The sequence below is a fragment of the Anarrhichthys ocellatus genome, unplaced genomic scaffold (genome assembly GCF_004355925.1).
Source record: "Anarrhichthys ocellatus isolate YVR2014 unplaced genomic scaffold, GSC_Weel_1.0 scaffold11, whole genome shotgun sequence".
Taxonomy (NCBI): domain Eukaryota; kingdom Metazoa; phylum Chordata; class Actinopteri; order Perciformes; family Anarhichadidae; genus Anarrhichthys; species Anarrhichthys ocellatus.
The window spans coordinates 4,608,933-4,635,117 of record NW_022280041.1 but is presented as its reverse complement, the minus strand read 5'-3'; the positions used below and the strand labels follow the sequence as shown (position 1 = coordinate 4,635,117).

At 46.0% G+C, this 26,185-nt stretch overlaps 1 protein-coding gene across 7 annotated transcripts in view; it reads right to left on the bottom strand.

Annotated features, from left to right (window-relative positions):
• The window catches only part of pcdh7b (protocadherin 7b), a 98,859-nt gene extending 72,875 nt beyond the window's left edge, over positions 1-25,984 (bottom strand). For 3 of the 7 annotated variants that reach the window (XR_004212893.1, XM_031851065.1, XM_031851066.1), the window contains exon 1: positions 21,915-25,977. Coding sequence is in view for 6 of the 7 variants with exons in the window: in XM_031851065.1 (XP_031706925.1) it covers positions 21,915-24,989 (3,075 nt within the window). In the remaining variant the exon portion in view is untranslated. Of the gene's footprint in view, positions 1-21,914 lie in introns of all 7 variants that reach the window. The other 4 variants (XM_031851061.1, XM_031851062.1, XM_031851064.1 and 1 more) reach the window with 3 other exon arrangements.
• Positions 25,985-26,185: the final 201 nt, after the last annotated feature.

Here is a 26,185-nt window from a genome sequence, read left to right as displayed (position 1 = left end):
GGAAGGGGACCGCAGACAAAAAGGGTCCGAGGCGAAGGTTCTTCAGCTGTGCAACGCTGTTGAGGTATGCTGCATGCATCCTCTTCTGTAGCCCCAGGCAGAGAAGAGGCCAGCTCGGCTGCAGACGAGCTGCTTCTCAACACCCTAGTTCTAAACGGCATTGATGTCAAAAGAGGAATAAAACTGAACGGCACTTCCTATTGTTGTTAGATGTATAAAAGACAAAGTGGTAGCCCCCCCCCCCCCCCCCCCCCCCTGGTGCGATGAGGGAAAAGAGACGTCAGGGTGAGTCATAAAGAATCACCCCTAGCTGCTCAGTGGTTAACCAAATCACTTGCTGGGAATGGGGGCAGGGTGTCGTATGAATAGAGACAGAAATATTCCAAGATAATTCTGTGGTCAAAAGCGAAATGTGCAAGAAGAAAGAGGCACTTAGTCTTCAGCAACACAATGGTGGTTTATTTCATTGGCAAGACACCTCTTTTGGGAAATCAGTCTGAACCTCGGCAGGAGGCTCTTGTGCAAACGACAAATTTGCAGACAAAAGGCCGCTCCAGAACTCCTCAAAAAATCTTCAAGAGTGCTTCATCGCCCCTTTGGAGCAGCAATGACAAGGGCGATGGCCTCTATTTACCCCTGCTCGTTCAGCCTCTTCTTTAATTCCCATGTTAGGTGTAGTGAGCAGTGTAGGAATGCTTTGAGTTAACAGTTCAAGGGAGGCCAAGGCGAGCAGATCAAAGGGCAGTCTGAGGGTAACCGAGTCTTCAAAGGGGCAGCCCAGTGTTATGGAAGCAGGCCGGACGGTGGCTTCACAAAGAGGACACTTAACTAGGCTTGCAACACAGTCGAGGATGCCTACTGATGAAAAAAAGGTTCAACTAAAAGCTGAATTGCACTCCTATATTTCGATTTATGAATCACAATTTAGATTTAAATCAAAACCAAGCCAGAGTTCTCTCGCGACTCAAAGCAAAGACATATTCATTCAAGCAAATACAAAGTTCTTCCCAAAACTTGCGGTGATTGCAGTCACTGGCATTGCTTTGGCATTCCAGTCCAAACAAAAGCTCAGCGACAAGACCCCTGATTAACTATTAAAATCTGCATGTAAAAGAAGAGTGTTGACATGAAAGCCGGTTGTCGTCTAGCCAAAGGCCTCAGCTCTCACTCAGCAAAAACAAAGCAGCTTCTCAAATGAAACGTTACATGATTAATATTTAAGCGTTAAAATGCAGGCATGTTTGAGAGCCACATTGCTCCGGTCTTCTTTGCTCTCCGAACGGCAGATTGTTTGGGTTAAGCCAGTCGCTCGTCTGACCTCTCCCACCTAATACTTCATTGGTAGATTTACTTTCTTTGCCATTTGTATATACGACTAAATCCGCCAAGGTTTATCCAGATGGTCGCCATCCAGTATGTGACAGTCCAAAAAAGATGCAATAAAAGGCAAAGAGAGGATTCATCCAGATATCTTTGCAGCGCTCTGCCTTTAATATTTCAAGGTTGTGAGCATAATACTTGCATGCTCTGGGACAGAGGAATTCACTTCAAAGGAAGGGTGTGTCTAACCTAGAAAATATAGCAATTCAGTAAAATGAATGGTTTCAAAGTGTGTGTGTATCTGATGCTTTGTGCTCAGCCTAGGGTTCGGCTATGAACCCAATTTCAACTCCTAATCATAAGAGGAGGCCAGGTGAGCACCCGACGATGCCACCGCCAAGGGACTGCGAGGGTAGATTCCCCCCCCTCTACGTAGGGTGCAGCAGCGTCTTTGCATATATTAAAAGCACACACGTGTCTGTGTGTGTGTCAATATGAAGACACCAACACATAAGCTCAGCTTTTCAGCCAAGATGTAGAGATGATGCAGTCTGTGTGTGTTCCCTTTTCTCTCAGGCCCTGCATCCACTGCCTCATCCTTTGTGCCTTTGACACGCTTGTACGTTCTGGGTTCTTTTTTCTCCACCGTGCTGTGTCATGATCAATTTACCGCTCGGCACATGACGGCCCCTAGCGCCTCAGAGGATTTTAAGGACTCTGTGTGCAATCTTAGGCCTGCCTTCGCTTTTTTTTCATCCCACATACAAAAACGGGCATTTGTATTCTTATCCCGCTCTGGCCGCCGAGTGAGATTGTGTCCCAGCTTTTGCCTCTCTGATTTCCAGGTTATTGTTTGGAAGAGAAATAACACCGAGCAGACGCCAACCCGCGGCTCCTATTTCGAGGCAAATCTCGCTCATTTTTGCTGTTTTATTCCCACTCTGTTTGAAATAGTGTGAGGTCGGTGGGGGTCAATCTGGTAATCTCACAGAACTCTGGCTGTATGTGTGTACCTGTTTGTGGATATGCACGCCTGTGTGTGTGTGCACAGAGAGCGAGAGAAAGCACCGAAGCATTTTGAAAACATCAGGCTCAATCAGTGCGCATTTGTTCAGGGACCCTGAGAAACTGAGCTCATTGCCTCGCATAGAGACGGGAGTGGGAAGGAACCATTGTCAAGTGTTGTTCTAACGCAGCTACAGTATGTTTGTGCACCTGCCTGCTTTTCTAATGTGCATCTGCCAGCTCTGAAAACACAAACACGGCTTGGCACGCGTTAAAACCTAACGCGAAAGTGTTCCAGACCTCAATGTCACTCATCATTCAATCTCAAAACAGGCAGTCAAAAAAAAAGTGGTCTTGTGCTTTCTGTGACAAACGCAGGAGACGGAGTGTGATTTTGCTCTCTACTCCCGAGTAATCAAGTAAAATGCTAATAACTGGATTAATAATCCGCCGAAGCGAGAACATGCCACCGACAAATTTGCAATTCAACGACCGCCATCAGTGGTAATGCATGCTCTGCCAATCCAGCTAAAAAATATGATATTATGCTTTCGTATGCAGACTGGTGCTGCTGCCACCGGCAAGGCTATGGCTGCCTGTGTGTGTGTGTGTGTGTGTGTGTGTGTGTGTGTGTGTGTGTAGGTGGCCGCACATTATTGAGCTGGCCCGGGAGTGAAAATATTCACGCAACCTGCATTGCGTTGCTCATTTATTCTTCCTCTCCTTCCTCCATCACCCTTTTTCCTCTTCAATACTTTTTCTTTCCTTCTTCTCTGATCCTGCAGCTGCACCTGGCGAGTGTCCCGTGATGGGGACTTTTACAGCAGACCTTCTTTTGCTCCTTCCGTGTAATTGAATAATACACTGTAATATAAAATCCCCCTCATTAAAAGGGCCTTCTATGGATTAAAATGCTGAGGCGATCACATTTTCCGCATGCGGAGGCACGTTAATGCATTCGGTTACCTCCAGTGATAAAGTGAAAATGGGAGTTGACCGATGGGCTCCAATATATGTTTGCTGGAGACCAGTGCTGGTGGCACGCTTCGGCCCAAATGGTAGATGCTGAGTGATGTCGATATATTTTAACGTGTTTGTTGAGAAGTCTTCTGAAAAATCCTGCATGTCATCATCTTCCAAATGCAGCACTCATCTTGTGACCTTTTCAAATAAAACCTCCAAACAGAATCTATGATAATGTTTGAAGGAATATTAATCTGATCAATAAGGTTGCCACTGCTCTTGTTATCCCCAAGGCAACCAATCCAGAGTATCTGCAGGTGTATGGCAGCCTGGTGGACATCAATAGCACAGCTCTTTACTGTTGAGAATCAGCACCACCAGTACAGTACCAGCACAGTATGCTCTGGTAGTATTACTGCAAACATGTTCTATTAATAATTAAAGCAGAACATATTTTAGTTTTCCAATTAATTAAATGGTTATGAGTAAGTAACATTATGTCACCCTGAGGTCTCAACCACAGTACCACTCAGACAGAGAGAAGCATCCAAAACAGGCCAAAATGATAGCTACCTATATCTAGATTGGTGGCCCCAATACTGGCTGACTTGAGACCAGCTACAAAGCAGTGGCAGCTGCGTCCTTCCTCTGAGACCCACCTCATGACAGAGACAAAGACTGGGGCTCTCTCCTTCGGCCTGGTTTTAGCACACACACACACACACACCAGCTCCCTCTCTCCCCAACCAACCAGTTTAATATAATTTATTTACCAAAACCAATAAGGGCAGACGGAGAGCGGAAAAGCCGTGAAAAGGATGTCAACCGTGTGGATTCCATTGATGAAGTTTGTTAAACAAACCTTTCTTTTTGCCCTTCCTGTTTGGGAAAAAAAAAGCATAGAGAGACTGTAAAAACCCCACGGTATCCGTAACTTCAAATGAACCAACCTCATCCTAGTATGGATATGAGATTTCGTCGGCTAATATTGATACGCAGCATTTTCTCATTATCCCAGGCGAATGGAACCGCTACAAACAACGCCCGGGCAAACCGCGGCTCATGCGAGTCGCGGAGTGAAGAGCAACGCCCTGACTAATGAATTTCCTAAGTTTGTTTCCTCGCTTACAGCCCCTTGTTTGGGTTTGTTTTAATAGAGCATGCTGATTTAGAAAAGAATGAGGGGCAGCAAGAGCGGGAGAGGAGGGAGGGGAAAAAGGTGTGTGTGCAGAAAAACACCTTATTTGGACTTTTTCTGAGCCGATCCGACCGTGCTCTCTGCCAAAATGATATGTTGGAGCGTAAGTGTAAGACAAGAAACAGTTTACAATAGGAGCGCATTGCCAGAGGCATTTTAATGATCCAGGGGTCTAGAAACGTGAGCAACAGACGGGGGGTCTCGTCTGAGCCCCAGACACAGACTGAATTATTACTGTGTACAGAAGACAACATCTCCTTGTAGCATCGCATGAATCCAGGAAGAAGAAAAAAAGAGGTAGCCGAGTGTCACGGTGGCCTCAAAAGAAGTGAGGATATGAGGCGAAGAAAGGAGACAGGATTTATCTGCTGTGGAGGAGTTCAGCGTGAGGTCACAGAAGCCATTTTTCCAGCTTCTCTAAAGTCAGTGTGAACAAGCATTGACCGGAAAAAAATGCTTTCTGTTATGCAGTTGCAAAGGCCACCATTCCTCTAAATGTAGCAATTTAAATAAAGAACATCACAAAGTCTTATCTCAGGATTCATGGAAAAGTGTTGACTCTGAAAAAGTCTTCATTTCAGAAATAAAATATTTTTTATTGTTCTTCCAGATCTCATTTTAGAATCTGAATCCCTTTATTTCATACCATTTTGTCTTTCGCCTAAAATACTCAGCACCAACGTTTATCGGTGACTCATACTTCTTCTTCTATGACTGTACCTTTTTAGAAGCAACCTTTACAAAGGCTAAGGAAATGTCTCGAATTAAAAAAAAAAACACTGTGATTTGAGCAGCCCGCCTGTTCCGTCTCTTCGGCTTTCAACTCTTCGCCGATTCGAGTTGCTAGAAATACTGCGGCTCTGAAGCGGAACGACTTTGACGACTGCTGTGACTTTCGTTGCAGCCCTTTGGGGGAAAAAAAAAATGCACGCAACAGCTGCAAGACGGCGGGGCACGCCAAGGAGATGCACCAACCTGCTTTGTGCATGGGGGAGTGGTTGAACGAGGAGATAAGATCTGTATGACTGCATGTACGTGCCTTCAGACCACAAGACAAGGACGGAAGCCAGCGTACCATTTCGAATACCGTTTTGACAGCATGTCATTGACGGAGGCGACGCGAACAGGTTGGACGCACCGGCTCAAAGACCAAAAACAACATGGAAACGTGAGCAGCAGTGAATGCTGTTTTCACCATCCTTTCATCGCCTAAACAATAGATTAAAAAAAAACAACTGCATGTTTAACTCGACGCCCAACTATTTCCAACCTGTGTGCCCTTTCACTGGAGAATCCGGTCGATCATTATGATTAATCCAAATTGCACTACAACCGTTGCAATAATAGTCTAGACAAAGATTTGAGTCATCATCTTCCGTTCCAATTAAGCTAGGTATGCTGAGGCGTGCGTTTCCGGGAGTGGAACTTGCGATGGGGTTAGCGGTAGTGGTGGATGAACTTGGCAATAGGCTCGGCCCAGATAGGGTGCCGCCGCCCTCATCAGCACCTTCTGTCAACATGAAAGCATCCTTGTTTCTTCACCACTACGCCTTAACGGCACGTAATGCATCTCCTCGTGGGGTTTGGAAATCACTGCAAACTCTCAGCGACGCTCTTAACTTTGCCATAATTCAATACTTCAAAGACTAGTGCATAATACTCATATATCAGTGTTTGTTTAATCAAATAAAAGAGATTCATTTCCATCCGCTGATATACACACACACACACACACACAAGTCCCCGGAGGATGAAAGGAGTGTTGTTTGTTCCAACTTATCACAATAAATGTAATTACACTGGGTATTTAATGCTTTTTTCATGTTTTTTTTCCCTTTTTGTACTTTTTGTACTATTTTTTTTTTTTTTTGCAAGAGCATTGTCAATTTGTAATTAGTGATCAGTGAGAGGGATAAAAAGAAAAAGAAAAAAAAAAAACAAGACAAACTTGTTTTTGTTGAGCTCCTTGCTTCTCTCCGTCTCTCCCCTTTCTCCCCCGAGGGGAAGACGCCTCTCACACGCAATTTGATTCAGAGCCGAGTGCCGAATCCAAAACTCTCTTGACTTCAGACAATGTGAACACCTGGAGAGGCATGCCCATATATTTACAACCTGTGAGATGTGCTATTAATAGAAACAGACATGTCCGTTGAAAGAATGAGCCATTAAATCTTGTGGGTGTCTTTGATTTCTTACTGCTTCTTTGGCAGTTTCCATAAGTGTTAAAAAAAAGGCCTTTGTCTCTGTGCTTTGATATATATTGCTCTCTACTGAGGTGACACCTACACAGGGACGGAAGATGCTTTGAAAAGGGCATAGAACTATATTCTTTTTTCATATTTTATAAAATGAATATTTGATTAATATATACATTGATATACGTACCTTTCCACACTTTCACAATGTTCTAAACCTTTTTTTCTTTTCACTGTGTAAAAAATAGGCACCCCGCTTAGTGCTCTGTCTTGCTGTGTGTGCTTGCTGTTCGTCCCCTCTCTTCATCTTGTAGGAGTTAAACTACCGTAGCTCTGACAGCGCTGGCCCCCTCCGGGAGATGTTTCTGGCCCTGAGCTCCTATTTATTTAATCCAGATCCTCTCAGAAACATACAGAAAACAGCACCACAGCAAAGCTTTTTTCTGGGGGGCCGTTGCTCTAAAAGGTCAGGAATTTGCACCTAAAATAAGGTTATAAAAAAAAGAAGGTCCTTTTCAGTTTCAGTGCGAGCTTTTGAGGTTTTAAGAAAGCCGACAAAACCTCATCTGGACCCAAGATAGCAACGGGGGCACGGGAGCATCTGCTGGGCAGCAGGGCCTCGTAGGAAGCAGAAGTTGGGGTTAAGGACATATAGGCTGAATGCTGAGGAATATACGCATCAAAAACGACGGGACCGGCCGTCTAGACAGGGTGGTGGGGGGAGGAGGGGGGAGGCGCCACAGAGCCCGGTGCTCTTAATAAACACTCCCATTAGAGATTGGAACTGGCGCTTGTTTTGAGTAACTTTCCAAATGTGAAGGCCTGGTGTTTATCCGCCATTGATCCCCCCCCCTCTGTCTATTACACCTCGACGGGAGGACGGGGGCCGTTGTCAGTAACTGCCATTACAGGAAATCTATACCTAATACCCTTCTTATTACGAATGCTCATTTTATAACTTCAATAACGGAGGAGCCGCAGTGTGGGCAGTTCTCATCATTCCTTCAGCGGTGGCTGAGGATAAGTGATTTTATGGAGGTCGCCGTGTTTTACTCGGTTGTTTATATTGTGTTTTCATCCTCCATCTTTAAAAAGAAAAACATCCCCTTCAGTCAGAATCTCGGGATGCAAACAATATCTCCGAGTTGTCATACGCGAGCCGATCTATAAGCGTAACTTGTAGTTATGTAAATTGTACATTTCAGCCTCATTGATATGCTAGTGCAAAGGAAGCAACACATCTTGTAGTAGCCGCAGGGGTTCCCGGGTTGTGACTGCAGCGATGCGGAGCGAAACAACATCACAGAGGGAGCAGGAGCTTTTTTCAAATTGAAATGCACATTTTAGATGTATAGATAGACTTATAGAGTCATAGGCGAGCCCCGGGAGCCGTTCTGGGCCGCGATGAAACAATGACCCAGGAGCTGCCAAATTTAGAGGCAAGCTGGGTCTCCCAGGAAGCATCTCCATTTGGGCTGGAATGGCAAGTGTGACCCTCATCTCTCTGCTCCTCACCTCCTACTAATTGAATCAGGCTTCTGCCCAGGATAATTCTGTGTGTGTGTGTGTGTGTGTGTGTGTGAGAGTGAGAGGGACTGTGGAGGTGTGTGTTCGCAAGGAGTCTGTTAAACCAGGTTTAAAATCGTTCAATTTTGACTTTCTGAGCTGACCCCTTCGCTTTCAGATAACCATCCAATATGTTCCTCACGTGAACGGAATGGGAACATTGTGTGCAATCACGAGCCCGCCGGGCCTTATGCCCGCTCCTGCCAAGACCCGTGGGGGAACTCTGCTGCGTCTATGTCACGAGAATCTCTCTCAGAAAATATCCATTAAATTCCCTCGTGAGACATTCCCTAGGAAATTATGCATTATAAATGTTGCTACCCCCCCCAAATCCACCCCTGATACGAGGCGTTTTATTATATTCAGATGCATGGATTTAATTAAGAATCAGCGGAATAAACATTAAAAATGCATGATTGGAAACTGCCGCAAGTTCTAGATCCTTTTTTTTTATACCGCCTTCCGTTGAATATATGAAAACAATGTTTAAGCACTGTTCAGAGCCTTCGCAGGCATTAATTAAAGTTTTTTTTTTTTGGTGTGAAAGACCAATATGTCTCTGGTGGAGACTTGGCATCATCAAGGCCAGACATGGACGCAAAGATGGGGGGATGCTCGAGGGGGAATCACTCTTTTTTCCTGTCTAATTTCCAACGCTCGCTCGCCAGCTATGACACCAGCACTCTCATCAGTGCGCAAGATTTAAAAAAAGGGGCTTTGAGGAGCTTATGCAATATAATTAGTCAGTAGACTGCTTTAAGAATGTTGAGGTAAACAGGGTTTAATTAGGAAGGGTCGAGCAATCTGGGACAGATGTTGTGCAAGGAGGGGATCACACTGCGACTGTTTTCGGTTTGTGTCGTAAAGAAAAAAGAAAAGAAAACATGTTGCAGAAAGACAGAAGCAACTAATTGTTTCAGACTACTTCCTGTACACACACACACACACACACGTACACGGCGTGATCTGGAGAGTTGAAAGCCTGTATTGTTAGGGAGCTTATGCTGCACAACTGCACCCATAAAAACAGCATGGGCAAAGGCAAAATGAGAAATTCCAACACTCGTGGTACAGAGGTCAGTGTTAGAAAATAAGGCAATTTCACTTCTGAGAGCCGCATGGTGTTGCTGTAAATCTAAGCAGTAAAGAGCTTATGTCCACAGCCCTGCAGGGCGGGTCCCTGACAGTTTTTACTTCAGGTGTGAAGGGAATCAGGGACAGGTGTCCCGAGAATGTCTTCCGGACTTCCCCGCTAAGTGGCAGCTACACCACTTAAAACCTGCTGATGGGATCGCTGGGCTCCACCTAGGCTTAAGTCACCACTAAACCACACGAAACTGTCCTCAGATGGGCAGCGGCTGAACGAGGATCAACAGCTAACAATGTGGCAGTCAATGCACCATTTTGGGAAAGTAACAAAAGCAAACACACCTAACGGTGGGTTTTTATGGATTCTAAGCCTCAAATAACCACGTCCACTAAGCTGGAAGGAACAGGAGAGGAGAGGGGGGGGGCAGTGTGAGAATGAGAGGGTGTGAGAGAGAGTAAACACAGAGGAGAGACGGAGGAGGGTATGTTGGTGAGAGAATGGGAGTGTTAAAACCGAAACGATGGGAAGCGGAGAGAGAGAGAGAGAGAGAGAGAGAGAGAGAGAGAGAAAGCAAGCTTTGAGGGGCAGATGATGAGGATGACAGCAAGCAGTGGGAGGGAGGGAGGGAGGGAGGAGGGAAACAAAATCAGGCATTCTTGACAGAGGCAACATGGCAGGATCACACAGCTATTTTTCATTCACACTCCTCTGCATTCGCACATGATTCCAAAAAAGGTACCCAAGCCCCAAGGAAGCCTTCCAGCAAACACTGTTTGCCAATTTTTCAAACCTGTCACTCCCTTTTGCGGTGGATCAGCCCGCGCTGCACAAAGAGGGCCTCCTCCTCGCGCTGTCGCTATTGTTGTCGTCGTCGTGCCGATGCGGAGGTAGACACGTGAGGCAGTGTCGTCCATAACCCCACACACACACACACACACACATTACTGTGGAAGGTACAGGTACAGTTATCATGCACCCGTTTTGTGACAGCACACGATATCCGTGGAGTGTGTTTCAGTCGGTGTTGAAAAATCACACCAACAGCGGCAAATACGACTTGTGCAAATAAGCGCCGATGGCTTGAGCAATGAGAGGATGTTGGGATTGTACACATTTCCAGTTCAACTTTGGCAGTTTGAAGTGGTTGCTTGGTAATCCACAACATGTATTTATTTTCTTTACCTTGTCTTCCTCAGTCTCCGACCTTTGTACACCTTCTGGCAGTTAATAAAAAAACAACAGCCAAGCCTCAGACGCCGTCTCGCCTACATGGAGCTGCATGCTAAGCCGCGATAAACAGACCAGGCCACAGCAGGCAGGCAGGTTAAGATGTAGTCAGTGGCGATGTGTTGGTGCGCTTGATGCCCCGAGGAACATGTCTTCCACATGCAAAGGCACACACGACACCTTTGTTCTCCTGCGCTTCGTCACACACACACACACACACAGAGGTGCACACCATTCACTGCCCACAGTGTTCTTTGTGAGCTTTGACAGAAGGTCTACAGAGACGCCGAGGCTGGTAATCAAACAGGAGCCACAGTGCTGCTAAAGGAGACTTGATCCAGCTGTTTTATTCCTTTTTTTTGGGGGGGGGGGGGGGGGGGTCTGTATTAAACCTTTTGCTGAGGTAACATACAGGCTCATGCCCCCCCCCATTCGAGTCCACAGCTTGAGAGCTACCTCTGCAAAGGTGCAATATATTTTCTCACAAGCCAGGAGGGGGGGGGGGGGGGGGGGGGTGTTTAAAGAGACAGGCGTTGAAACGGAGTGTCTCAGACAGAGGGTGAATGCAGGTATATTCAGACAATATGTTTTGTTTTTTCAGCATTGAGGCGTGTCAAATGTTTTAGTAGAAACTCCAAAATACAAGTGTTACCTTGAAAATCTGCATTCGTAAATAATTCTATGACCTGAGAAGCGTGAGAAAATACCGGATGAGGGCGTGGGCTAATTGCGAGACACGAGGGTTAAAAAAAGGTGAGTGTCAATCGTTAAACTGTGTAAATACACAGAGCAGGCACGTCACAACACACTGCAGGCCTTGGGGTATCTCTGCTGAGACTTGCAATCACACGTACGTTGCTGGTCGTGGCAGTCCCACTTCATTAGGACACATGCATGCCGAGAGTCACTACAGACGCACTTCAGCTAGAATCGCAACAAAAACACATATTCCTGTCATTCTAGCCTCTGCTTTTTTAAACGGCGGGCTGTTGAGTTGCCTGCATACCGTTGAATCTCCACACACACACTTTGTGATTTTGGGTTAATTATTTTTGCTACGTACAGTATTCATTCGACTTTCCTCCTGTCTGATCCTCGACACCAGTTCCTTTTAATCTGTCTGAATGAATTCATTGCTGTTCAGCCGTGACGCTCCTCAGATATGGGATAAAATATAGAGGGCTTGTTTCATCTGTCTTTAAGATTCATGGCTATTTGATACTCTGCGATGTGTTGAAAACAGTAGAATTCTGCTTGGCGCATTACATCAATAATAGACTTGACCTTGCAAAGGCATGTCTTTTCTCCAAAGGGTTGGATGCGAGACTCAGATCTCATTGAATGCTTTTGTTTCGCTGAATCAAGCAACCGTCTTCTCTGCTGGCTCCAAAAAAAAAAAAAAGAAGAAAAATATGGTCAACACATTGTCTTTGAAATCCCCAACGTCTGCACATTTCCCAGGCAGGAATAGATGTGTGAATGGTTAACCGGCAACCAGAATTAGAGGAATACTATAGGCTCGCAGTTAAAGAGCAAAGTATTGTGCAGCCACTGATGTTCCCCTCGCTGTCTAATTTGATCTCATGAATCAAGAACTCAAAGTGGGGAGGGCAGTAAATTACGGGTCCCTAAGGAGCTGTGACACAGGGAAGAGATGAGCCCATTGTAGTGAAGCAACTGCTGCCAATTTAGTGTTCAGGGACCTTCATCTTTGAAATGCTCCCCGCTTGCCCAGGTGGCTCTTATCAAAAGAGTTTAGTGGAACATGAAGTTCCCATGCCTCATCCACGTCCGGGCCGACGCTGTTGGACTACTGTGGCTTTTTTTTTTTTTTTTTTTCAGGAGGACGTTGCCCCGAGCTCTGCTTTTGGCAGTGATGTGTGAATTACCAGGTACAAGCAAGATGAGAGAGAGAGCAATGAAAACCTTTAAACAAAACAAAAAAAACTCCAGGCATTTGGCCATGGGAGAAGTTGCAAGTGGGTGGGGACGAGCGCCGCGGAGGTACTGTATATTGCCATAGTAACATTGGATGGCTCACCAAGGATTCCTAAGCAAACACAGGCATACGGCTTTAAACGGCGTCTTGAGGACCCCTTCCGCCTAGTGTGCCTCCTTGTTCAAACAAAAATCACGCTGGCCCAGCATAATGCTGACATTTTAAACGTAAGTTACGAGGTCTCCAATTGTCACGTCATGTCCCCAATTCACAGAGAGAAGAGGGCTGTCTCGGCGAAGAAAAGCTTATTCAAAGGGATTCAAAAGAAGCAGACAAACACATGCACACGCCCTGACGTAAATCTTTCAATTGTGCCAAGGAAAGGAAAGGAAGGGAGAGCGGTTTGCATGTCGAGCACATTTGCGTCGACATCAAACGGTCGCCCCGCAATTGGCTTCACGGGGGGGAAAGTAATCTGCGCTCCTCAAACATTTGCTGCAGCGCAGAATTCTGATGGTGATTAAACAGAAAGTAGTAGTCTTCCCTCTTAAGTCCGGCTGGGGGACCGCCGCGGCACACTCGTAAATGTCACCCATGTAGGCTCTCAGCTGCTTGTCTCAACGCACACTATGAGCTCCCCGAGCACGTCACCGGTTCATAAGAGCTCTTCACAGCGTGATCGGCTTCCGGCATGCACTCATGTTCCCAGCAGTTCGCCTCCTTTCCGCTGAAGTCTGTTATTAATATATCATCATGGGCGGGTTAAATGTGATGAATCTGACGCTAAGTGAAGCTTATTAAGGCTAAGGCATGGGTTTGAAATAAAGTTGAGGGTAAAGTATGAAAAAGCTTCTCGTGTTTAAGCGGCTTTTGTTTACTATTATTCTAATCATTTTACCGCCCCCGGACATGTCAATTTGATTGATGTCCTCGCCTTTCTGCACAATCCCAGACCTCATCAACCTGGATAAAAGTAGCAGCGTACGACAACACCACACACACACACACACACACACACACACACACAGACACCTCTTCGGACTGGTTCCCCCTCAAGGCACTTCTCGCCACAGATTCCACTCTGCAATTTACAATCGGCTACCGTGTCCCGAGTGTTGCATTGGACCACCTCACAGTAAATTAACCATATCAAAGACCTGTCTTTCAGTCTTCTTTACACCCCACCACCCCCCAACTGTTTCTCTACTTCACAACTTGCAGCACCGCTACGGCCCAGGAGCCGCCATTATCCCAGCACCTGAGTCAACGTGTGCTCATTCACAACCGAGAACGGCTGTTCCTTGCCAGTGGCCGTTTTTTGATTGACTGTTTGTAGTTGTTACTAAGAATGTTGTTGCTGGGGGAAGAGAGCAGGAGAAATGAGGAGGAGGACTCCATCTCCTGAGATACTGCTAAAGAAAAAAGGAGTAAAAGGTGAAACCAAAGCTAGATAATAAACAGGCTATAGGGCAAGGTGCCCGCAAATCAATACTTGAAACCATATTAAATGTCTGCAGCTCCTCAATCCACAGTAGAATTTGTCTGACTAAGGCCAGCATTACAGTCGTCTCCGCTTTATTTTTCAGTTTCTAACAGGGCAGGCCTTTGGGGTGGGGGGGACATACAGCGTTATGAGGAACCGTGTCAGACTATATACAATTTATCCTGGCAGAAATATATATGGAGCATACATAGAGCTCTGCTATTGTACAAAACTTTTCATCTTAAGGTTTCGTCTTAGAAGCATTTTTTTTTTTCTTTTTGTATCTGCCGCTATCACTGTCATCAAGCAATGTGTGAGGACTTATTTGTAATGCAGTTTTTTTGGACACTCCAACAAGCAATAGGGGCGCAAGCTAATGGTTGTTTGCACGGTCGATTAATCTAGTGAAAAGTAGTGAAATGTGTCCATTACAAAGGTCTTTGTTCACCAGCAGCTCAAAGATATTCAGTTTGCTCTCATATATGACAATGATACGCATAGCGTCTTCACATTTACGGAGCTGGAAACAGGAATTCTTCTGCATTTTATTTTCTGTTTATCAACTACTTGATTGATCCCTCCGCTCTATATGTTACCTAGATGAAGTCACACAAGCAGAGACCTGCTTTTATTCACTTTGTCCTTTTGAGGATATCTAGAGGATTCTCTGTCCTCTCTTTTTATACGACATTAAATCTTCATCAAATCGCGCGTGAAGCAGATGTAAGACAAGATAAAAATAATATATGTTTCATGAAAATTCAATATATCAATGTTGCCCTCATCTGCCTCACGGTGATCCCAGACGAGGCTGTACCTTATTCGCATTCCAATCCTACATTGCTGCATGGGAAAAGGGGCAAGCGGAAGAAAGTACACACTAACAAAATTGACAAATTAGCATTCAAAGAAAAAGAAGCTGGCTGGACTTCATATTTCATTTAATTTGATAGCAGGTGCCTGGCGAGGCCGCTCGTAACTCCAGCTGCCCTGTGACCGTCATTCTCCAGCAAGGCAGGCAGACTCTCCCAGCCTCTGACAAGAGTTATCGGGCCTGGCTACCAGCCTGCTCTCTGCCAGGTAAGGCCTCGTCGATACAGGGGCTTCACCTGCTCATGAATATACATGCGGTACATGCGGTTTAAATACACATTAGCGGTCATAGCCAGTGTCCAATAACTAGCTCAGTTGGGGAAGGCAAAGGATTCCGGGTGCGTTGCTCGAGAGTGACATCATCCACTCGAGCTTGTTGTGGGGGTTTTTAACAGATGAAGATAAAGTATTGCTCCAGCCTTCAGGCTCCATCTGCCTCTTTACGCATGTGTGTAGAGAGTATATGTAATAACCAGGCACACATACAAATATAATGAACTGCATTCCTTGGGTAAACACTGCAGCACAGGCGCACACACATGCGCACAAACACATACAGGATATTGAAACCCTCTCAGGCATGTCGCCGCGCGTGTGCCTGCCGTGCGGGATGATTGAGAGGCTGAACTGTGGAGGCCTTTTGCTCTCCTCGCCAGCCCCCACAGGATACACAAAGACACACGTACACACATTCATACTGTACACCCACACGCTTCCTCACACCCTCACACATGTACACACACACACGTCCGCGCAGTGAGTGCACCCGCTGAGTACACGTGCACAAACTTTCGCACAGGTCCCCCCCAGGCTTTGATGGATGGTCGGTGAGTGCTCTACCTCCCGTTTCATACACACATAATCTCATTTGGGGGGCCGCACGGCGGGAGCCGCACCAAAGCAGGGCTAATAGAAGCAGTCAAGCTGTCCTATCCCTCCCCTTCCCAAGTCAAGTCGTACCCATTATACGCCGCTGCTTAGCAAATATGTATGACTGCAGCCTGTTAATAAAACGCTATCGCCTTTTGTACAAGAAAAAAAGCTTTCGGATGCATTATTCAAACCGGACAATTCCTAATGTGTCTTACGCAGTCAGGAGATCTCAGCGCATGTTAATATTTCAGCACTTTCTCAACAAAAAAAGGAAGGGCAAAGTCCTATGTGAGGCAGAGCAGGTGCATGTCTGTCAGAGCCTGGAAAAAAAATCAATGTGAACCTAAATGGTGAATGTCCCACCATTTAATTGTACTAATATTCTATTAGGCAACATGTCAGTTAAAGTGTCTCTTTCTTCACCTGCCAGCTCCACTGAACAAACAAGTTCACTCCGTGTTAAGGAGCTTTACAGTTGGCTGCCGGAGCAAAAGGTGGCCCTTAGGGAGTAAATCATGGACGCCGCGTGTCTGGCTTTCACGGCTCTCGTTCTCATTTTTCACGAAGGCCGCGTGGCCACAACATGGCTGGATGCTGGATGGGGAATTAAAATCGCCGGCGCCCTGACGGGTGGGGCCAGGGACTCTGCCGGCTGTTCCCTTGACACCTTGGACCCACGCGAGCAACACTGACAGGGAGTGATCCATCTGATTCACTGCCATCTTTCATCCGCGGTGACCGATGGACGGAAGGAGAGAAGGAGGGCGAGCACACGAAGAAGGAAAACAGAAACTTTGCTTGTCAGAGAATCTGACAAAAAAAAAAAAAAAAGAAGACTCCTCTTCCACCTGTTTGAATCAACATCAAGAGAACAAATGGCCAGTGACCTTCTTCTGCAAAACAACAACAAAAAATCACATCATTACGGAACTTACTCTGCCAGACAGTTTTGCAATTTTGATGAGGTGCAGTGTCGCAGTAAACAAAGCACTATTGTTTTGCCTATTAGTCTCACAAACAACAAGCCTTACGTCTGATCCGTGTTGTGATCCCGCTCGCCGACAGAACTATTCCCCAGGGCTGTACAGCAGCGGAGTTCAGCGATGTTCTCATTTAGTCGGTTCTAGCTTCTGCAGTCGATACGAGAGGACAGCTAGAGAAAACAACAAGGCTAGCATATCATAGACCTTGGGAGCCTTGTAGAAGTCAATTTACTGTACAAACTCCTAAAAAATTGCCGTGAAAAACAAGTCTGCGATATGATGAGTATGCGATGATTGATAGTGCCACAGGAAAGGCAAATCTGCAAAAATGAATCGGCTTTATCCAGGCGAGCCCTATCTAATGCGATCGCTGCCGCGTCTGAAATGAAATTCCATTTTCGATGACATCAAATTGAAAGAAGCGACGAGAAGAAGGTGGCATCCCCGACACTGCCACTTACAATCAGCGGCGTGGAGAGCAATCAAGGTGGCATGCGGCTTAAATTTCTTGTCCGTTTCTCCCCTCACTCCCCCCAATTCTCTGTATTCTGGCATCTTATCGTGACAAATGTTCGCCAATGAGTTGGGGCTCCTTCAATCATGAGTATTTATTTCCAATGCGAAGAAAACTGAGCTCCGTTGCTCATCTATTGTACGGTGAGAAGAGAGGGGGGAGACAAAGAAATGGAAATGAAGCAACACTTTTCATGGCTTCCCCTATCAGGGAGTGAAAACCTCAGTATTAACATATTATGCAGGGTAATATAGCAGCATCCAGCTGTACCAATCGCTCTCCGACTTCCTTCTCTCAGTCCCCACCATTTCTGCTGGCGTATCAGGTACGTCTAATCCTGAGATTAGTAATTGCCTTAGAGCGAATGTATTCAAATCACCAAACCAAATTATACCAGAAAATGCTGCCCGCTGCAATTTCACGAGTATTACTGTGCACTCTTACTCCTTCCATTTTCCTGTCATAACACAAACAACAAAAGCCTGCGCAGCCGTAGATTGAATTAGCCGTAATAGATCCAAAACAATTTTGATCAAATTAGCCACAGTCGGCGGTACCCAGCACCACACAAAAAGGGCATACGCTAATAATAACCAACCAGCTCATTGCACATTATTTCATTTCTTACGAAATGCAAGATTTCCAGATTGTGTTTGTGTTTTTTTTTTTCACCTTTGGCACCTATTTCTGACATTCAGTGAAGTTGCTTTAACACCAGTTTTCGTTATGTCCCAGAAAGTCAGAATTGCTGATGATTGAGAAAAGTGACTACTTTGTCTGCTTATTCCAGAGTTGACCTGTATTAGCGGCCATGGAGGGGTTGGGGATAGCCAAACATTGTTGATATTTTGTGGATCCTCTTAACAAGCTATTACCTTACTGAGCTCAATGAGTCACTGAACAGATAAAGTGGTTCGGGCAATGTCGTCATGTACAGGTGTTCCTATTAAACTGAAAACACCTGAAATGCTGCAGCATTGGGGCTTTGTGAGTTTCAATAAAGGTCATTTGTGGCTTTTCGTAGGTGTTTTATGCAGCTACATTTTTGCTTGGTTGAAACAAATGAGGCCAGAGGCAAAGTGCTGCATTTCCATATTGGTTTCCTGATCTGCCTGCAGCCTGAAGGGCATTCACTTCCTATGTTTTGGCTGCAAACACCATCCAGGTGACCCCTATTTGCATGGTGATATTGTTTGGCGGGGCAAGGATTTGCCCTATGCAAATCGGACGGTATTCGGCCCGCGCTGGAGAGGTTGCAGCTACAATAGCGCAGGGGAGGAACAGCTGGCCAGGGCACGGGTAGCGTGCGCTGGGTGGACAATGTCCAGTTATGCTTAATGCATCAGCCCTGAGGCAGGATAACCTGGTATAAGAGTATGGAACAAGGCTTTGCCTGCTGCCCTGTGTGGGGGGGGGGGCTACGTGGCAAGAGCACAGAATACAAGCTGCTGTGGCTCACCACTGATTAAAAGTGATCCACCTCGGCAACGAGTGGCGCTTTGAAGTGCAATGATAAAACAAATGTTGATGGCTTGTGCTAATTCGATGGCGAAGTGATTTCATTCCTCACCACATTACAGTTGGACAGCGTTATTTTCTGGCACTGGGTACCAACAGAGGCTACTGCCAAAAGTAATACAGTTAAGTGCTCAGTTAAGTGCATGCACTACTCATCAGCCTGCAGATGTAAGGACTGGACGTGGGTATGTAATAAGCAGACAGACCAACAAGTGCAATGCAGAAAGAACTATGAATAAGTCCCAATCAATGGAGTTAAAGAAAGAGATGAAATGTCAAGTCAGTTGCACCTCCTGATCAAGCCTCAGCAGATGCTAGGTGACACGCTGGCTTCTCCCTCACCGCTAGATCAGCTTAATGAGTGTTTAAATGTCTGATGGGCTAAAAAAAAAAAAAAGGGCTCGCCTCACCGATTAACTCCCTCAGTTGCTTGGTTACCTGCAAGTTGCCTTTGCAGTTATCGTAAGATTAGGTTGGCGAGGAGAGAGAAAGACGGAACCCGATACCTTACAGTCAATGGTCAGCTCTATTCTCTCCCTCTGCCGTCGCTCTCTCGTTCTCTCCGCCCGACCCCTGAGTCCCTTGTGAAACAGTAGGGGCCATTCTCTACACTGCTAACAGGGCCGTCTTTCTTGTGCCTGTCTCTATCTCTTCCCACAGATGGAGAAAAAGAGAGGGAGTGGTAAAAGAGAAGGGTTTGTGGGCGAGGGAGTGTCTGTGCGCGCACACACACAATGAAAAATATCCCTTATAACACTTAGCATTAATCTTAACCATACACAGCTTCAACAGGCTCAACCTGGTTTGTAGCTAAATAGCTAAATGTGATAAAAGGTAAAATGTTAACTATAATGACTAAATCTCAAGAAAGCAAAGCATATCATTTCCTAAGAAAATTACTAAATACAACAACAATATAACATCACTGGTTTTCGTTGACGCCATCAATTAACTGAGGAACACAAGTGTCGCTAAGTGTTTTATTATGTCTTTAAGCTGTAGTGGCACTTATGTGAATACAGAATATTTCTAGGCGAGAGTGTGACCGCTTCGCTATTTAATCTAATACAGGAGTGGCTGTTTAACGCCATAATTGTTGCACATGAACACACACCTTCTCTTCAATTAGCTCTCTTGTGCAGCCACTAAATTACACCCTATTCACCTCAACAGAATGTATCATCAACAGTGAGTATTTACTGAGCCCATGGGATATAAAAGGCTATTTGAATACCTGCTAGCTATTGTATATTAAATACCTAACAAGCTATACACCACCAAATAAACCTGGCTGATATTGCCCAGTACACCAGTAAACACTTTCTTCAATTTTACAGTTTAAATATCCAAACTAAAGAGTCACAGAAAAATTCTCTTTGTGTTTTTCCCATGACACTCTCTACTAACAAACGCAGTCCATAAAAAGTTACCGCAGCATTAATGTAGAGTAAATAAATAATTATATAAGTGGAGCATAGTGACACACAATACATGCTGCTGCCGCAGCAGCAAATAGAGTGCCCTTTTAATTATGCAGGAGACATCCGAAAGCAACATCACTCCTCACACTCTGGGAAGCAGCTCAGTGAATACACCATATTAGAAGCTGTTAAAGACAGAGCAGGGGAGGAGAAGGTAGAGAAGTAAAAAAGGGAAGTGAAATGATTTGAGAGGAGTAATAGAAAGAGGGAGGGAAGAGTGGTATAGAGAGATGAGAGTGGAGATTTAAAAAGAAAGCACTGCAAGAAAAAAAGGAAAGGCAGAGAGCACAATTGTAAAGGGTATGATGTGGCAGAGGCTGAAAAAAAAAAAAAAAAACAGAGCAAAAGGAATACTGAGGGAATAGAGGCTGCACGGGTGGTTGAAAGGCATGCAAGGATGTACTACACAGAGCCAAAGGAGAGTTTGAGCGGCGACAGTGGGCATAGAATATATAAAAAAGCATGAACAAAGCTATAGCTGGAGAAAGAGAAAGAGGAGATCAAAAACAGAAAATGGAAGGGAAAAAGGAACAATCCAGAAAGAAAACAGCACTCCAGATTTATAAAGAGCCGTGCTGACACCATGTAAAAAGATCAATAATTCATTAAACTGCCATAGAAAACACATAAAACAATAGTGCAAATCAACTGACTTCATTATGTATTAACTTTGTTTCTTGCTGTTGTTGCACATCACAGCGGAAAGGCTGACACAAAAATATAAAGACTGAACTGAAAAAAAGCCCACATTTGAATATAACATCATGCCACCTACACCTTTATTTTTCCAGCACTGCAAGTGGAAAAAAATAATTACTGGGAGGAAGAAAAAGCAAAGACAAGAAGGGCGGTAAGACGAGCTGGAGGGTGGAGGAGAGTGGAAGAAAAGCATGTAGAAGATGGCAGACATTTATATATGAGGAAACGGATAAAAGGAGCGAAAGAAGCCGAGGCACAATAGGGGAGGTGATATAAAAATGTCCAATTTCACTGCTAGGTTCAATGAATTGATGCAGACCCTGAAGTGCAGAAGAATGTTAATAAGACTTCCTGGCCAGATGTTCATACTCAAGCCGAGAGTGTAAAACTGACTCACAAAGCTCACAAAGCCATGTTTGTGCTGCATTCACCCCTCATCTACCTTTCTCCCCTTTCCCTCTTTTGTTTCGCTCTCTTTCACAAGAAGACAAGGCGGCCTTGTCACAGACAGAGGGGCAGGGCAGGGCATGACATGCCTAAGGGGGAAGTATAGCCAGCCCCTGGCACGCTCCCCCTCTGGGATAAAATAACTGCAAACCAAACCCTTATGTGAGCTGTCTACAACACTACAACACATAGTTGCTAAGTTTAGTAGATGTGACACCGCAGACAGAAAAGGCAGCCTCAACACATGCCGGGATAAAAGGGGAAAAGTTGGAGGAGTTTGGTCGAGTGGTAACAATACCCCCTTCGTATAAGCTTAAAGATTTTCTTCCCTTTCAATATTACATGTGAATGGCACTCCAAACCAAAACAGATCAATACCGCTAACTTGACACACATTACCACCATAAAGGCAACACGACTACTGAGACTAGCCCTGTCAGAAAGCATTATGGTAGAGAGAACACTAAGAGGAAGAAACAGAAGACATTTAAGAGTGGTGAAGAGGGGGGGGGGAAAGAACATGGAGATGTGTCTTCTTACCTGTTTGTTGTACTTGTTGATAGTTTGACTGCTGTATTCAGAGCAGTGGTCAGATCCAAGGGAAATGTTATCTCCGGTGCCAACAAAGGTGTTGGCAGGGGGCAGGTCCTGAACTGCCTGGTGCTTTTTTCCAGCTGTCGGCGACTGCGGGTGAAGCTGGACGGTAGGGAGTGGTGAACTGGACTTGTAGTGCCGGGCCAGATCTGGGCTCCCCGGCCCTCCGTTGACCGAGCGGTAGCGACCCATGCCAGGACTGTCCGACAGCTTCTCGTTGACGCCATCGTAGCGTTGCCCGTTGGGTTTGGAGGCCTCTACGGTGACGATACTGCTATAGAGGGGCTGTTTAGACTTCTGTTTCTTCTTGTCTTTCTTAGGCTTCTTGGACTTATCGTGCTGCTGTGGTGTGAAGAAGTCTTCGTGATCCTTTTTACCGGCCTCGTAGCCATTCTTATTCTTGGGGCGGCAGTAACGGGCCATGACGACAACTAGAATTATGAGGATGACCGTCATGATGCCCGAAACTACTCCAATTACAATGCTTAGCCGCTGTTTGCTCAGATCATAGTTGGGGTCACCAGCAATGTTGGTGTTGAGAGACGTGCTCAGGCTCTTAGCCACCTGGGCGTCCACAACTGTGGAATTGGAAAGTGTCTCGTTCACATACACATGGACTAGTGTGGTGGTGCTCTGTGAAGGCTGGCCCCTGTCGTTCACCTGGACCACCAGTCTGTGGAGGCCGTAGTGCTTCAGCTCCAACTTCGCAACCAGCGAAATGACCCCAGTGCCCCCATCAATCTCAAACAGCTTGAAGGGGTTTCCCCCGATGATGCTGTAGTTCAAGTCCGCGTGGATGCCGGTGTCGGTATCAGTGGCTATGACAGTTCTGACTACTGTTCTGATGTTACTGGAGGGAGGTAGAAGGGTGTAGGAGCTGTTTATTGGGAAAGTGACAGTTGGCGCGTTGTCATTTTCATCCATGATTAAGAGTGAAACTGTGGCGGTGGCAGATCTCGGAGGATCACCACCGTCCACAGCCTTGACACGGAATGTGTATGTAGTTTTCTGCTCTCTGTCAAAGGACAGGGTGGAGAAAATAGTCCCGGTGTCATTCTCAATAGAAAAGACTTCCTCCTCTTCCTCAATGAAAAGACTCATCTCTGCATTTTGGCCTTTATCTGCGTCAATAACTGTGACCATCCCAACTGGGCTATTTGGTTCAAGGTTCTCTTTGACGTAGAAGGTGAACACGTCCTGCATGAACTTTGGTTCGTTGTCATTCTTGTCTGCCACAAGGACGACCACGGTTGCAGAGCCCTGTAGAGTATTTATGCCTTTATCTTTGGCTATCACTTTGAATTCGTAGCGCTCTGTTTGCTCTCTATCCAGAATGGTGTTTACTCGTATGTCTCCGCTGTCTGCATCGATAGAGAAAATCCCATTTACTGATGAGTCTAGGGAATAAGCTATTTCAGCATTCTTCCCACTATCTGCGTCGATGGCTGCCACTGTTGTCACCCTCTCGCCAGGGGCATTGTTTTCTGGAAACGACACCTCTACTACATTCTGGCTGAAGATAGGAGGGTTGTCGTTAGTGTCGCCCACTTTGACGATAACAGAGTTATTACTTGCCAGACTTGGGCTTCCAGAGTCCACAGCCACTATGACCACATGGTATTCCTGTGTGGCCTCATAGTCCAGCGTTGCGGACGTGTGGAGGAAATATTTCTTTTTATTCTGCTCACCTTCCATCTCACTGGCTGGTTTGAGCTGGAAGGGAACATCCCCTACCACTGTGCATGTCACAATGCCGTTTTCCCCCTGGTCACGGTCTGACACCTGAACTAAGGCAATGGGTGTGTCCACCACCACGTCCTCAGCCACGTTGGCTATGCCGTCTTTTAAGAAAATGCGTCCAATTTTACGTATCTCTATAGAAGGAACGTTGTCATTCTCATCCTTGATGTTCAACACCACAGTGGCCTTGTCCATTTTTGGGGGCTGGCCTCTGTCACGGGCCATTACCGTGAACCTCAGTTGGCTCACTTCTTCACGGTCAATGCGGTGCAACACACTCAGCCACCCTGTGCTCTCATCCAGCCTCAGCAGCCTCCTCACTGACTCTGTGGCTGCCCCAAACACGTACTCTATTTGACCATTAACCCCCACGTCTGCATCAGCCGCTTTAAGCTGCAGTATGGGTGCACCAGGGGAGCTGTTCTCTGGTAGGTCAGCTTCATACACACTCTTCTCAAACCGAGGGTTGTTGTCATTCACGTCGGTGATCATCACCCTTAGAATGGCTTGAGAGGAGCGAGGGGGATCTCCTCCGTCTCTAACACGCAGTGTGAGCTCATAGGAGTCTCTCTGTTCTCTATCAAGGGCCCCTTTAATGATGAGTTGAGGCTGCTTCTCTCCATCAGTAGTGTCAGCAACTTGCAGTTCAAAGACGCTGCTCCTGCTTGCGCCTTCATCAAATCTCCTCTTCCCCGAGAATGAATCCCCAGAAGAGCTCAAGCGCCTTGTGTTCTCTCCATTGTCCTGGATAAGCTCGTATCTCTCTATTCCATTTCTGCCGAAATCTCTGTCTGTGGCTGTGGGCAGCAAATAAAGGGTTCCAATCGGTCTGTTTTCCTCCACAGACAGTGTCAGGACAGGAGATGGGAAAGACGGGGTGTTATCGTTTATATCTAATATGATGACTTTTCCCTCAAAGAGGTCGACCCAACTTTGGGCTGGTCCAATCACTGACACTTCAAAATCTATAAAGCACTCATTTTCATCAAATATCATTTGGCACTGCTGTAATTTTTCACGGTCTATGCGTCTCTCATTGGTGGTGAGCTCACCTGTAATGTTGTCTATTTTGAAAAAATCTGAGCCTGATTCCAGCGTGAATGTCACCTCGCCGGACCCGGCAACGATGCCCAGGTCGCCGGCTACGTTCCCTACTCTTACATCGGGGGGTCCCTCCTCAGCCAAACGGTACCGGAGCACTTGCTTGGCAGCGGGCTGATGCACAAGCTGCAGGATGAGCAGGCAATAGTACAAATAGTCCACTGCACCAGTAGTCCTCATTGTTCTCGTCTGAAAAAAAATGTCCAGTTAGATTTGAAAAAGAAAAATGTCCAAAAAATAATTGAATCACTGCCGGAGAGTCCGAATATGGAAGGTACAATTTCGTTTTCATACAGAGCAAAGCTCTCTGCAGCGGGATGCGTGAGTCTTCATCCTCCGGACGACTTCACATCGCTCCTGCTGCAGTGCAAAGCAGCAAGTGCACGGGCTGCTCGTCTGTTCTCTGCTTTTCCTTCTCCAGCTCCGGGTGTTAGTTTCTCTTTCCTTGTTTGAGTAAAAAAGAAAAGAAAAACGCAATAATATCTAAAACTCACCGTAGAGCCTATAGGCCTACGTGCGCCTCCACAAATGCGCGTAATCAGCCAAAATGTTATAGTCCGAGAATCATGTCACCAGAAAGTGAATTCATTCCATATGCCGCCGTTTTACTCACAGTCTGTGCTTCGAATCTCCTCTTTTTTTGGGGGGGTGAGGCTGCAATATTCCTCTGTCCGATGATATGTCCACATATGTCAGAGGATCATTTAAAGGCCCGCGCAGTTTTCCAACTCAGCAGACAGCGAGGTTTGTCTGCGCGCGGAGCCTGAATATGAAGCAAATTACCTGTCCGGTTGCCTACTCCGCTCTCTTCCTCCAAGTCACTTGCGGCGAGCGGGCGGTACAGTTCTCTCTCCCTTTGCAACCCCAAAATGCCACGGATGTTTTAAGAGGAACACATATCACTCGAGGACAATCAAAAATGTACATCCGACGCAGTTTTAAGGAAACGTTGGTCGAATTGTTGTCCAGCACATTCAGCCTGTTCCCTCACCTGCAGACGCGCCGCATGTGTTGGCAGCCCCTATCTGCAGCACTGTGAGAGGGATTCACAAATGATATTGCAGTCTCTCTCTCTCTCTCCGTCTCTCTCTCTCTCTCTCTGACTCTCCACCCCCTCCGGTGTGTTCTCCCCCAGCAGCGCGCCCGTAAACAGGGTCGGACTTGGTCTCGATCGCCCGGTCCAGACACCAGCAGACAATATTTGACGAAAAAGGGGACAGGGGGGGAGTGAGACGCCTTAATAATGGTCTTTTTTTTATCGGTGCTTTCCCGAGACGTGGTTCGGACCTTTTTTTTGTGAGCACAGTTCCAATGCTTCATATGTATGGGCAACACGGCGAGTTATCCGACATACAAAATACAATTTAATGTATTTT